The sequence below is a fragment of the Helianthus annuus genome, chromosome 13, assembly GCF_002127325.2.
Source record: "Helianthus annuus cultivar XRQ/B chromosome 13, HanXRQr2.0-SUNRISE, whole genome shotgun sequence".
Classification (NCBI taxonomy): Eukaryota; Viridiplantae; Streptophyta; class Magnoliopsida; order Asterales; family Asteraceae; genus Helianthus; species Helianthus annuus.
Window position 1 is genome coordinate 172,652,942 of NC_035445.2, and position 12,328 is coordinate 172,665,269.

General features: G+C 36.3%; 1 protein-coding gene across 2 annotated transcripts; it reads right to left on the minus strand.

Moving 5' to 3' along the window:
* Positions 1-6,273: 6,273 nt before the first annotated feature.
* Positions 6,274-10,960, minus strand: LOC110864517 (probable E3 ubiquitin-protein ligase RHB1A). 2 transcript variants are annotated; one of them, XM_022113601.2, is made up of 5 exons: positions 10,804-10,960; positions 8,962-9,102; positions 7,775-8,129; positions 7,369-7,478; positions 6,274-6,544 (listed from the first exon to the last, which is right to left on the minus strand). In XM_022113601.2, the coding sequence occupies exons 2-5, from the start codon at positions 9,022-9,024 to the stop codon at positions 6,521-6,523; spliced, it is 552 nt and encodes a 183-aa protein (XP_021969293.1). In that variant the 5' UTR covers positions 9,025-9,102; positions 10,804-10,960; the 3' UTR covers positions 6,274-6,520. The 2 variants fall into 2 exon arrangements, with proteins under 2 accessions (XP_021969293.1, XP_021969294.1); XM_022113602.2 differs by lacking the exon at positions 10,804-10,960 and adding an exon at positions 10,721-10,738.
* Positions 10,961-12,328: the final 1,368 nt, after the last annotated feature.

Genomic DNA, 12,328 nt, shown 5'->3' on the forward strand with positions numbered 1-12,328 from the left:
TATGATCTAGATAATATTCAAATACGTTGACTGCTAGATCGGTATAATGTTACTCATATGATGATTAAACTTTGGTCATGATGAAACAGTTAGGACGATTAGGGTTTGCAGGTCACTGTTCTGGGTTATCCACGATGAAAGCTAGGTGTTTCGTCACATGCACCTTCATGAAGAAACCTAAGAGTTTTGCCGTGACTGTAACTCGACAAAACCTAAGAGTTTCACCATGTCAGAACTCGGCAAAACATAAGAGTTTCGCCATGTCTGATCTTTCGTCGGATACCATCTGAGAAGCTATCTTAACAGAACAATGAATATAGCATGAACCGTGTTTGAGGTGAATATTTAATTACGTGTTTAATTGAGTTATTGTTTTTGTAAACCACGAGACCTTCTAATTGTGTATTGATGATTAGAATAAGTATGGCTATGTGTTTTACTGATACGTTACTTGTGTAATGTGAACGAAGGATATGTGATTGATGTGTTATACGTGACCCCAAACAGTTATTGTAACATGATATGTAATGAACGTCATGACATACTAAGTTGATAATTGGGAACATGAATCTGTGTTAAGAACCACTACGTGCACTGAATGACTAGGGTGTGTCATGAGATTATATGCATAATATGCAAGGTGTTAATTATGTGATTTAAGTGTACGTGAGCTGATTGTAATGATAATCGTACTAGGACTTGGTTGATCAACGTGAAACAAAGTGATATAATCTACCGAGCAATCTCAGGTGAGTTCACTTCTCTCAAAACAAGAATGCGTCCAGTGGGGACAATCAAACAAACAAAACAGTGAAACAAGTTTTCATAAACCCACATCCTTGCAGGGGATGTGAGGCAGTTTTCAATAACCCATATCCTTGTAGGGGATATGAGGCCGTTTTCTCAAACCCATATTCTTGTAGGCAATATGAGGCAGTTTTCAGTAAAGGTTAACGTTGGATAATACACTCACTTTCTATCACTTAAGTCCCATCCTACCATTGATAAGTTGCTTGTAGGGCAACGGGTTATTAGTTGATAGCGCTATTAGGCTTGGCACCCTCACGACGTACCTGGATAGGACAGGCGTGAACTAACAACTTAAAACTGACCAAGGTTGATAGAGCATTGGAGAAGGGCAAAATGGGCCGTCTGTGGTATCGAGTTATTATCAACATAACACAGCATAGCTTAACAAGAATCGGTAAACGGTAACGAACGGTTTAACAAATCAGTGAACTCACCAGTGTTGTCTGATACACGTTTTTCTGCATGCTTGCAGGCCCTTAGGTACATGTTATTGGGACTTGCTGTCTGGGATGCTGGAGTGGTCATGGGTCAAGTTGCAAGGAAACACAAGACAAGTCTGATGGTTTTTATACACCTGCTTTATGAAACTCATAACAAAATGTAATACGCTTCCGCTGGATAATAGATCTTGTATTGTAACACTTATTTTAATGAATGAAAGTTTTATTTGAATTATCTTTATAAGTTCAATGTGATTGGTGGCTAGATGCTGGTACGTCACACGCCTCGCGGGGTTTCCGCATGTAGTATTTTGGGGGTGTGACAAGAATTCCCATAGTCAAGGTTCGATGGGAAGGAAAGCGTGGTGCCAAATTCAGTTGGGAACTCGAGAGCGAGATGCAGACCAAGCATCCACATCTCTTCGTTCAGCCTTCCTCTTGAATAGATTTCGAGGACGAAATCTCCTAAACACGTCTCTTATCATGTTTTCCATTATATACGTATAAAACTGATCAACAATTCATTCACACACATGGTCTCATGTATCTAGAGAGAGAGAGAGAGAGAGAGAGAGAGAGAGCGACCATCCAGTGACTCCGTCACCAGGGCCGTCTCCGAAAATCATAAAAAAAATTTTTTGGCCATGTTCGAGATAGAAAATTTGGGCCCTATTCGCAAATCTTCATATAATATAAACTTATCAATCATTCAATCAAATATATAAATACAACGATAATTGTTATGAAATTGATAAAACAAATTAACAAAAATAGAATTATAAGAATTTTACGAATTTTAAAATAAAAAAAAAAAGAATTATAAGAATTTTATACCTCAATCTCAAGATTATCCACCCCACAAAGCCCTGGATTCGCCCTTTGAAACACCTCCTGCGTCGATGATGATGATGATGATGATGATGATGATATACTTGATTTCTCACTCGATTTCGACCTATAAACCTCCTCTGTTGCGATGATGATGAATCGACGTCTGATGTCTGTCGTCTGATGATGATGAACGACTGAACGTAAATCACCGAGGCCCCAAGTCGACGTTCTGTTTTCCCACATGACAATTAGGTTATAATTTTGAAAAACTTTTGTTTATTAGCCACTTGTGTCTTGGGGGTGGCCTTGTCAATTGGGTTTAACAAACTTTGGGCCTTATTTATAAAACTTTTAATTGGGTTTTAAACTTGTTATACAAAAACCCTTATTCATTAAAACATCCAGATTTTTTTTAAAATATATATTTAAAAAAATTTAAATTTTTTTCAGGCCCTATATTCATTTAGGCCCTGATCGCAGGCCCACCCTGCACCTCCTTTTAGCCGTCACTGTCTGTCACTATCGGCTTGGCTGACTCCTCATCAGCCGCCGCAACGCCAAGCCAAGATCGGTATGCGAGCCGTTTTCCTTGGGAACCTTAGCACCAGACGAGATTCCACAAACGAGTCGGTTAAGAAACGAGGTACGTTTTGGCTTTTCACTGTAGTTCTATTTTTGTTAATAAAACTTATTATTTTAGGGAAACTACTACTTGAAACTCTATCCAGATCTGACTATGTTTGGTATTTTTCGTTTGGATGTTTATAGGATGTTCGACTGTTCAGCTTCTATGTGTACGGCACAAATGAAAAGGTCCCACTCAAAAAGCCCACTAACATTGATAAATCTAATAATTCTTTCACCAAATAAAATGAGGCCCCTCTACATATTTCAACACGTCTCTAAATTTCGTAAGTGAAGCCCACTACCCATAAGACTAGTGGGTAGACCGTCACGTAGGCGCCACATCATCATTTTATGGAGGATGAACTTCGTCCATTTTTGAGGGGGGTGGAGGATAGGGCTATCCCATATAATTTTTTATTGTTTAATTTATTTGTTTAACTTTATAAAAACATTTCAAAATTTAAATAAAAATAAGATATAAAAGAAGATAATAAAATCCATTACATAACATAAATAAAAATTACATAACCTAAAATTTATAAAAATTACATAACCTACTCGTCTTCGTCACCGTCCTCGTCGTTTGCGTTGTTCCATATATGTTCTACCAAATCCTGTTGAAGGTTTGCATGCGTGTAGTCGTTGGTTAGCGCGAACGAGTTTAAATCCTGTTGCGTCGGATCTATCGGGACAGTATTCCCGTAAGATGCATTCTCATCATACTCATAAATCGCCCGACCTTCGTCTTCAATAATCATGTTATGGAGCAAAATGCAAGCGTACATACAAAGGCGCAACCTCTTCGGTGTGAACGCACGTGCTGGTTGTTGAATGATGGCCCATTTTTTTTTGTAAAACACCAAAACAACGTTCGATGTCTTTTCTTGCAGCTTCTTGACGCTTGGCGAATTTTTTCCTTTTTTTTCGTCCTCGGGATATGGAATAGTCTTGACAATTGTAGACCAAGACGGATATATTCCGTCAGTAAGATAATACCCGCGTCTATACTCGACCCCAGAAACTGTAAAACGGGTGTCCGGACCGGGTCTAGCCCCGCCAAATCATCAGCAATCCGTGTGAATAACCGGCGACTCATTCGGAACCTTCATCTGAAAATGTCGGCATTGTAAAGGGGTGCATCCGAAAAATAATCGTTCACCAATTTCTCGTGCGCTCCTGTCGTAAAAAATATATAAATACGGGGAAATAAGGAATAAGGATAACAAAATTTATTAATTACAAACCTTGGTTGTCTCTGTTAATCCGTATTCGTCTGGTAATAATGCTTTCAGACGAGACGTCTTCCTCTTCCTCTTCCTCCTCCACAAGAATCTGCGCCACCTTTACCACAGCGTTTGCGAAAAACATCTCCTCTTCGTCCGAAGAACCCGAGGACCACCAAGAATTAGATGCCATTGTGGATGAAAAGATATTTTTTTATAAAATAATGGTATAAAATGAGAGTGTTTTGGGTTGAAAGTGGAGAGAAAATGATGAACAATGGTATAAAATGGGATGGTTTTATAGAAAAAAAGAATTTTTTTTATTAAATACATATAGCCGTTCAACGGCTATATATTCAAAATCATGGCCCATCATAAACGTCTTGGGGAAGCCGGGTTTAACAGGCCGGGCCAAGGGGGGCGGTGTGGGGGACCGGCGCCGGGCTTCGCCGGGCCTAAGCCGGCCCCCATACCCTTGGTCTAATAGGACTCGATGAGGCTTGTGTAGTCACTAGGAGTAGAGGTGCAGAAAAAAGCCCGTATCCGGAACCAGACCCGAGAAAAAAATTTGGAACCGGTTATATTTTTACCCGGGTACTTTATACCCGTAACCGAACGGGACTCTACCCGTAGGGTTTGGATAGGGTATACATTTTGAGATCAATACCGTACCTGAAACCGTATCTGATTTATACCCGAAAATACCCGAAACCGGTCATACCCTATGCCCAGACCCGATTATACTCTATAGAATACCCAATTTTTTAAAGTATATTGTTATGTTTATTTTACAACTTTTTTTTTTTTAAATGCATATTATAAAGCAAATAATTTGTACTTGAATGAATTTATGTTATTGTAACTTATTTTAATTATTTTTTTTACAAATTACAAACAAAATTTATTTTTTTAACGAATTTATTTTTTGTAAAATAATTAAGAAAGCTTATTTTTTAAAACCGGGTATTAATACCCGAACTCATACCCGGTTCCAATACCCAGTTATACCTGAACCCGACCATACCCTACTAGGTACATAAGGTATGGTTTTTCTCCTCAATATCCGTACGCGAACCCTACCCGGTTTTCTAATACCTAATCATACTCGGAACCGATTTTATACCTGGAACCGGGTATTATAAAAAAACCCGATTTGTGCCCTCTCTAACTAGGAGTGGACGAAATGGTGCAATTTAGCTCTTTTTTATTTTTTAATAAAACTGATAAATAAAGATGGGAAGAAGTGGTTGATATATGATGAATAAACCAAACTCACTCTTGACGTGCTAAATGCATGACCAGATGTGATGTTTAGTGACGATGGAACCTGAAATAGATGGTGCATGGCCTTGATGATGCTCCTATCGGCGTAGGTAGTCGCAGCAGAAGGTGATGGTGAATTGTGGGTTGGTCCATTTGAACCCGTTTTAAGCTTGTAATTTCACAAGAGCGCCACATATAATGGATACCGATCCGCTTTGTCCATCCATTTCTCACAACTTGTTTTTTTTTTTCAAGTTTAATATCTAATGCCTTTTATGTTTATTATGTTCATCATAGGGGTGGCAATCGTGTCGGGTTGATGGGTTAGCGGGTTGACGGGTTACGGGTTAGCGGGTTGATGGGTTGATATGTTTAACCCGAACCCAACCCATATTATTATTCGGGTCAAAGATTTCAACCCTAACCTGACCCATATTAATTCAGGTCAACCCGAACCCGACCCGTTTAACCCATATTTTTAAATGAGTGATATAAGTTGACGATTTATAAACGAGTTGTTTGGTTTATAAGCGGGTTATCGATAACATGTTTAATGATGAGTATGAGTGTGATAAATAAATAATATAATGTGTCAAAATTAACATTATTATACTAACCATGTAAAATAGAAACCGAAAAAACAAAAATATAAAAGTTTTTTTTATCTAAATAGTTAAACGGGTTAATGGGTCAACCCGAACCCGACCCGTTTTTTTAATACGGGTTAACCTGAACCCGACCTTTTTTTTTAATCAGGTCGTGTTAGTCGACCCAAACCTGTTTTTTTCGTGTCGGGTTCGGGTCGGGTTAACGGGTCGTGTCAAGAATTGCCGCCCCTAGTTCATCATACCACAAGAGGATAAGGAAAATTTATGTGAGCTTCCATTAATTAATTGATTCGTGGTAATGAAATTTAACTGACTTTTTTAGAACGACTAACATATACACCCTCTAATCATACTTTTAAATTTATTCTTTTGTCTACCAACGACGAGTAACTCACGATAGTGGTTGATTTATATTACAGTTGATTTTTTTTCTTAATTACTGATTCGTTGACTGAATATAGCAAACAAAAATTATATCAATCTAAGTTCTTTCTGTTTTTTAAATAGATCATGATTGTAGGAATAGTTAAAATGGTTTATATAAATTACTAATATTTAATCAAGAAAATTATACGAAAGGGAGATAAGCAATCTCAAACACCCCTCTGACCGGTATAAACAACCACACACGAATCTTCTTGGCGCCAAATGCTAGCAAAATTCATTGCCCAACAACAACTGCTTCAATTCAAATAATTTGTTTTTGAAAGTGAGTGAATCATAGAGCTTCAAAGTGCATTTCCTGCAATAACAAGGTGACGCCTTTTCATTAGACCCGTTTGATGTTGTATAATCAAAACGAGGTATAATCTGTGCAATATACGGGTTGAATAAAGAAAATGGCAAATAGTTAGTAATAAAGATTTAGGAATGTTAGAACGATATGATTAGAATAACGTATAAGTTACTATATTTAATATAGAGTAAATTACGTTTTTGGCCCCTGTGGTTATATCATTTTTACTATATTAGCTCAAAATAAGAATTTTTAACATATCTGCCCCCATGGTCTCTATAATTAACAATTTTGGCCCCTAAGTCTAACCATTTTAGCCCCCATGGTCTCTATAACTAACCATTTTGGCCCCCATGATCTCTAGACTTAGGGGCTAAAATGGTTAGTTATAGAGACCATGGGGCATATATGTTAAAAATTCTTATTTTGGGCTATATAGTAAAATTGATATAACCACAGGGGCCAAAAACGTAATTTACTCTTTAATATATTATGTTTTATTAGTATTGCTTTTTTAGTTAACTTACTTAAACTAAGAAAGAGAATACTCTTTAATATATTATGTTTTATTAGTACAAGGGAAGTGGAAAAAAAATCTTGGGCCCACAGAACTGTGACACGTGACACAACCAGTTTACTTATTTATTATGTGTATATTAGTATTAGCGGTGACAACTTGCAAGAAAACAACATAAAGTGGAGGTCAAGGTATCAAATTCTGGCCCCATTAACTTTGCATGCGGTTTACGCAATTTATACTTTGTCATATTGGCCACGGGACCAACGGGGGATCCGGGGTGGGACACACAAACAAAAGTACATAAAAATACCTGACTGCAGATTGGGCAAGTGTTGCTTCGTTCCATCCACTCGAGAATGCATGAAAGGTGAAATTGATGGTTACATTTCGTTACTATTCTTGGATTCTCAGTATCATACTCTGCATGTGATCAATGTTTCGAGTTCAAATTCATTGATTAAACATAAAGTCTGCCTTTCAAAAGTCAAATTCTAAAAAGTCAAAAATGCATATCATCATCATTCATCGTCATCATACTCAGTAAATCCCACCAATAGTAAAGCTAAGGTAGGATCTGAGGAGGGTAAGATGTAGACAGCCTTACCTCTACAGCTCTACCTCTGCCTTTCAAAACTCAAAAGTCAAATTCTACCCCCTATTGTTGCTTCTAGTCAAATTCTAAAAAGTCAAAAATGCATATCTAGGAACCAAATTACCTTCAAAACAAGTGGGACAAACATCCTCTTCCTCCATTGTAGAACAATCAAGACTTTTTGATGTTTGAATTCCAACCTCAACCTTCTTAGGGGACTCAACAATAGGGGCGTTTCCCTCGGCTACATGGTCAAATATCTTGACTTTCACAAGAGTCGGTTTTTGATAAGCTTGATCATCGGAGGCCATGTTTGTTGATTGTGGAATTCCTAAAACCACATCAAATGGAATAGGGGTTGGGGGAGATCTATATGTGTCGGGTATTGATGTGTCAAGATTTACATCGATAAGTAATCTTGTTGAAAACGAACTCTCGCGGGGTGTTGTTGATTCATGTTCCTCCAAAGCTGGCGGACACTGCAATTCGAGTTAGAAAAGATTAGTTTGCAGGGCATATTCACCGAAAATATCTATATGAGTTATATTTTCTTGCTAAAGGGTCAATTTGAGCTATAAAAGATTTTAAAGTTTAGGACCAGTGGCGGATCTAGAAAATCCACCAAGCCGTAACGTTTTATAAAAAAAGCCGTAACGAAATCGTAAAAACGTCAAATTTTTCCAAAATTTACACTAATTTTACACTACCGCCGGAACGCCAAGCCGTAGCGGAGGTTGCCCCTTATATGCTAGGTCCGCCCCTGTTTAGGACTTTAATTAAATTCACATATAAGTTTGTGTTGCATGATCAAAACCTTTCAACGAAAAGATCCCTTTGTTTTTTTTTAACAAATAGGTCATGTTTTGCATTATTTTGTCTCTAAACTTATCGTTTACTCAACGGATACATCCTTTGTTTTAACCCGTTAGTCATTTACCGAACAAAACTGAAGAATCCGTCTCACCACCTCTAAGACTAGTCCCTTGATAGAATTCAGTGTAAGAAATAACAATGCTTAGAGATCAAAATCACGAATGGTCATAATACCGTTGACTTTTGAGGTCAACGTTTCGTATTGAAAATAATAATGAGAAAAAATAAAAAAAAAATTCTTACGTCCGGAAAATCAACACCAACTCGTTGATAGTAAAAAATTTTGAAGTATAGAAACAGTATGTTTCTTGCAATTACCAAATTCATATCACACATGTCGGAAACCAGCAGTTTGACCTCAAAAAGTCAAACTGCATGTACCTTGTTTGAAAGAACAGTTAACTAGAATTGGTAGTGTAATAAGTGAAAGATACGTACATAATTATACACCGGAGTTCCATGGAGCTGGAATTTTTGAGATGAAGAGCAGCAACCTCCCATTATCGGTTATGCTCTCGTTTATACTTTATAGTTTTGTAGAACCTTCAATGCTATTCGACACGAGCCAATTTAAGTGACCTACAATGCCCAATGACAGAAAAATGATTTTCAATTCATGATATGCATATATGTACAATACGCCCAACTTGAAAATAAAATCGCTATATATAGTCGCTTACTACTAAAATATAGTCGCTTGTTTTTGGTATTCTAAATATATGAATGTAAAGTGCCTTGCTTTTTACTGAATGTCACAGCAGAAATCATTGTATTTCAACACAAAACAACTTAAAACTAACATATTAACACAAAAAAAAAAAAAAAAGATCACTGCAAAATCATAAACCTAAAAAGGAAAAATCATGAAAAAGCACACAAATGTCACTTACAAAAGAAAACACATCAGAAAAACAAATATACTATTCAAAATCAGATCAAACATCCCAAGTATATAACCATGAGTAACATCTAAAATATAATCATATTAAAACAAACATGTCTACAAAGTGAAATAATCCAACTTTGGCTAGCTTTAATCATATTTAAACAAACAAGTCCATGAAGATCCTGATAAAAGTGAAATAATCCTACTTTCTTTAATCTATTGATTATCTAACTACAGGATTATAATCAAGACTCCAGAGGAAGCATTTAAATGTCAGGAACACTGCACAACAAAATCAAACAATAACATATCCCAAAAATCAACATAAGCACTTTGTATTAAAAATATAAAAAGAAACACACCCACATCCTATTTTATTATGATTTTCAAAACCCAATAACAAGATATACAAAAAGATTATAACTTTCATGAACATAAATTCTTGATTACAAAAAAGATTATATTTCAGTAAGATATTCAAAACCCAAGAACAATATACAAAAAAGATTATAACTTTCATGAACAGAAAATCTTGATTACAAAAAAGAAAACACACCCACCACATATTTCAGTAAGATTTTCAAAACCCAAGAACAATATACAAAAAAAAGATTATAACTTTCATGAAAATAAATTCCTGAATACAAAAAAGAAAACACACCCACCACATATTTCAGTAAGATTTTCAAAACCCAAGAACAATATACAAAAAAAGATTATAACTTTCATGAGCAGAAAATCTTAATTACAAAAAAGAGAACACACCCACCTCATATTTCAGTAAGATTTTCAAAACCCAAGAACAATATACAAAAAAAGATTGTAACTTTCATGAGCAGAAAATCTTGATTACAAAAAAGAACACACCCACCTCATATTTCAGTAAGATTTTCAAAACCCAAGAACAATATACAAAAAAAGATTGTAACTTTCATGAGCAGAAAATCTTGATTACAAAAAAGAAAACACACCCACCACATATTTCAGTAATATTTTCAAAACCCAAGAACAATATACAAAAAAAGATTATAACTTTCATGAGCAGAAAATCTTGATTACAAAAAAGAAAACACACCCATCACATATTTCAGTAAGAATTTTAAAACCCAAAAACAATATACAAAAAAAGATTATCTTTCATGAGCAGAAAAACTTGATTACAAAAAAAAAAAAAAAAAAAAAAAAAAAAAAAAAGAGAACACACCCACCACATATTTCAGTAAGATATTCAAAACCCAAGAACAAGATACAAAAAAGATTATAACTTTCATGTACAGAAAATCTTGATTACAGAAAAGAAAACACACCCACCTCGTAATTCAGTAAGATATTCAAAACCCAAGAACAAAATACAAAAAAGATTATAACTTTCATGAACAGAAAATCTTGATTACCTTATAAAGAGTAGTGATGAAGAGGGTAGTGAAAAGGCTTTTGTTTAGGAATCCCATTACAATAAATTTTGAATAGTTTAGTTTTTAAATAAAAGGAATAATATATAAGAATTTGAGTGGAGAAAAAAGAAGGAACAAATGAGTCAAAAAGAAGGAATTTGATAGGCATGCTTCAAGGGGAGTGTTAGCATTGTGTTGTACCGTACAACTTTAAAAGTATAGTGGTGGGTCCTACTGGCTGGCTGCTTTGCCATCAAGCAGCCAAAATTTGTTTAAATAATGACAAAAGATGTCTATGGTATGAATCTATGATTTGATTTTTGAGCCGGTGGCTTTTAGATTACGGAAAAAAATGGTGAGTAAACAATGGCTTCGCCCGGGTTCGAACCGGAGACCTTCAGTGTGTTAGACTGACTTTATAACCAACTACACCACGAAACCGAAGATATTCTCTTTATAAAATGCAACCTACAAATCTATGTGTTAGCATATGTGTAAACTTAAGATTGTGAGCTTTTTTTTTTTTTTTTTTTTTTTTTTTTTTTTTTTTTGTAACATAGTGATTTGTTGATGTGCTAAATTCTTTAGTTTTTAATATTGATGTTAAGGAAGATATAGTTAATAATTGATGGCTGGAAGATAACACATCATTCATATAAAACAATAAAATTTGTTTGGGACCCGTTTAATTCAACAAAGTTCCTAAGCGGAGGTGCGATTGGGTTGTCCGCTATAAGTAAAGATCTCACTAATTTACGTACTAAAAAAATCTGCTTGATCTCCTTCAGACTTTCAACCGTCTTCACCTTGAGAAAACTTGTAGGTTGTCACCATTGACTGCGGCATCTAACACTTACCCCTCAAACAAATTTCGTTTCCTCTAACTCCATGAAGCCGATAATGATTTGCTTGTTTCGTTTTAGCACCCTTTGTGATATCAAGCAACTTTTGGATGATTGGAAATGTACAACTATGGAAACATCTCCAGGAGAGGATAATATCCAAACCAAGTGTCTATTAGACTGAAGGGTATGGGGGCCGGCTGAGGCCCGGCGCTGGTCCCCCACACCGCCCCCCATAGGGTCGGCTCGGCAACATCGGCTCCCCACAGCCGGATGTGTCGTGCCTCTCTCCTCTCTCCTTCTCTCACATATACCTATACATACATACACATATATATATATAAAGGGGCTCATCCCCCACCCCTAGGTCCATCCCCTCCAAGCCGAGCCTACGTGGCGCCTACGTGGCGGCCCATCCCCTTGGGGATGAGGCTCTCCATACCCTTTAGCCTTAAGAGGACGTTTTATCTCCTTCGCTACTTGCCAACAGAATAGACCCTTAAATGATATTCCTTTGTCTCGGAACTGTCTAGCAATTTTGAGTAGAATAGAGCACTTCCACATCCTTCCATGATTTGTGTATGCAATGTTTTGAGTAATGCTAATGCAATTATATACCAAAACAAGTTCTTTTCAGTTCTCGTCCCCACCTTGGTTTAAAAAAGCGCGAAGCGCTCCGAAGC

Coding starts and splice junctions, on each gene's coding strand:
- LOC110864517 (XM_022113601.2), bottom strand. CDS start 9,024: ATGGGAGGTTGCTGCTCTTCATCTCAAAAATTCCAGCTCCATGGAACT. Junction 7,479..7,774: donor TTGTCCCACTTGTTTTGAAG/GTAATTTGGTTC, acceptor GATCACATGCAG/AGTATGATACTGAGAATCCA. Junction 6,545..7,368: donor CTTGCCCAATCTGCAGTCAG/GTATTTTTATGT, acceptor TTGTTATTGCAG/GAAATGCACTTTGAAGCTCT.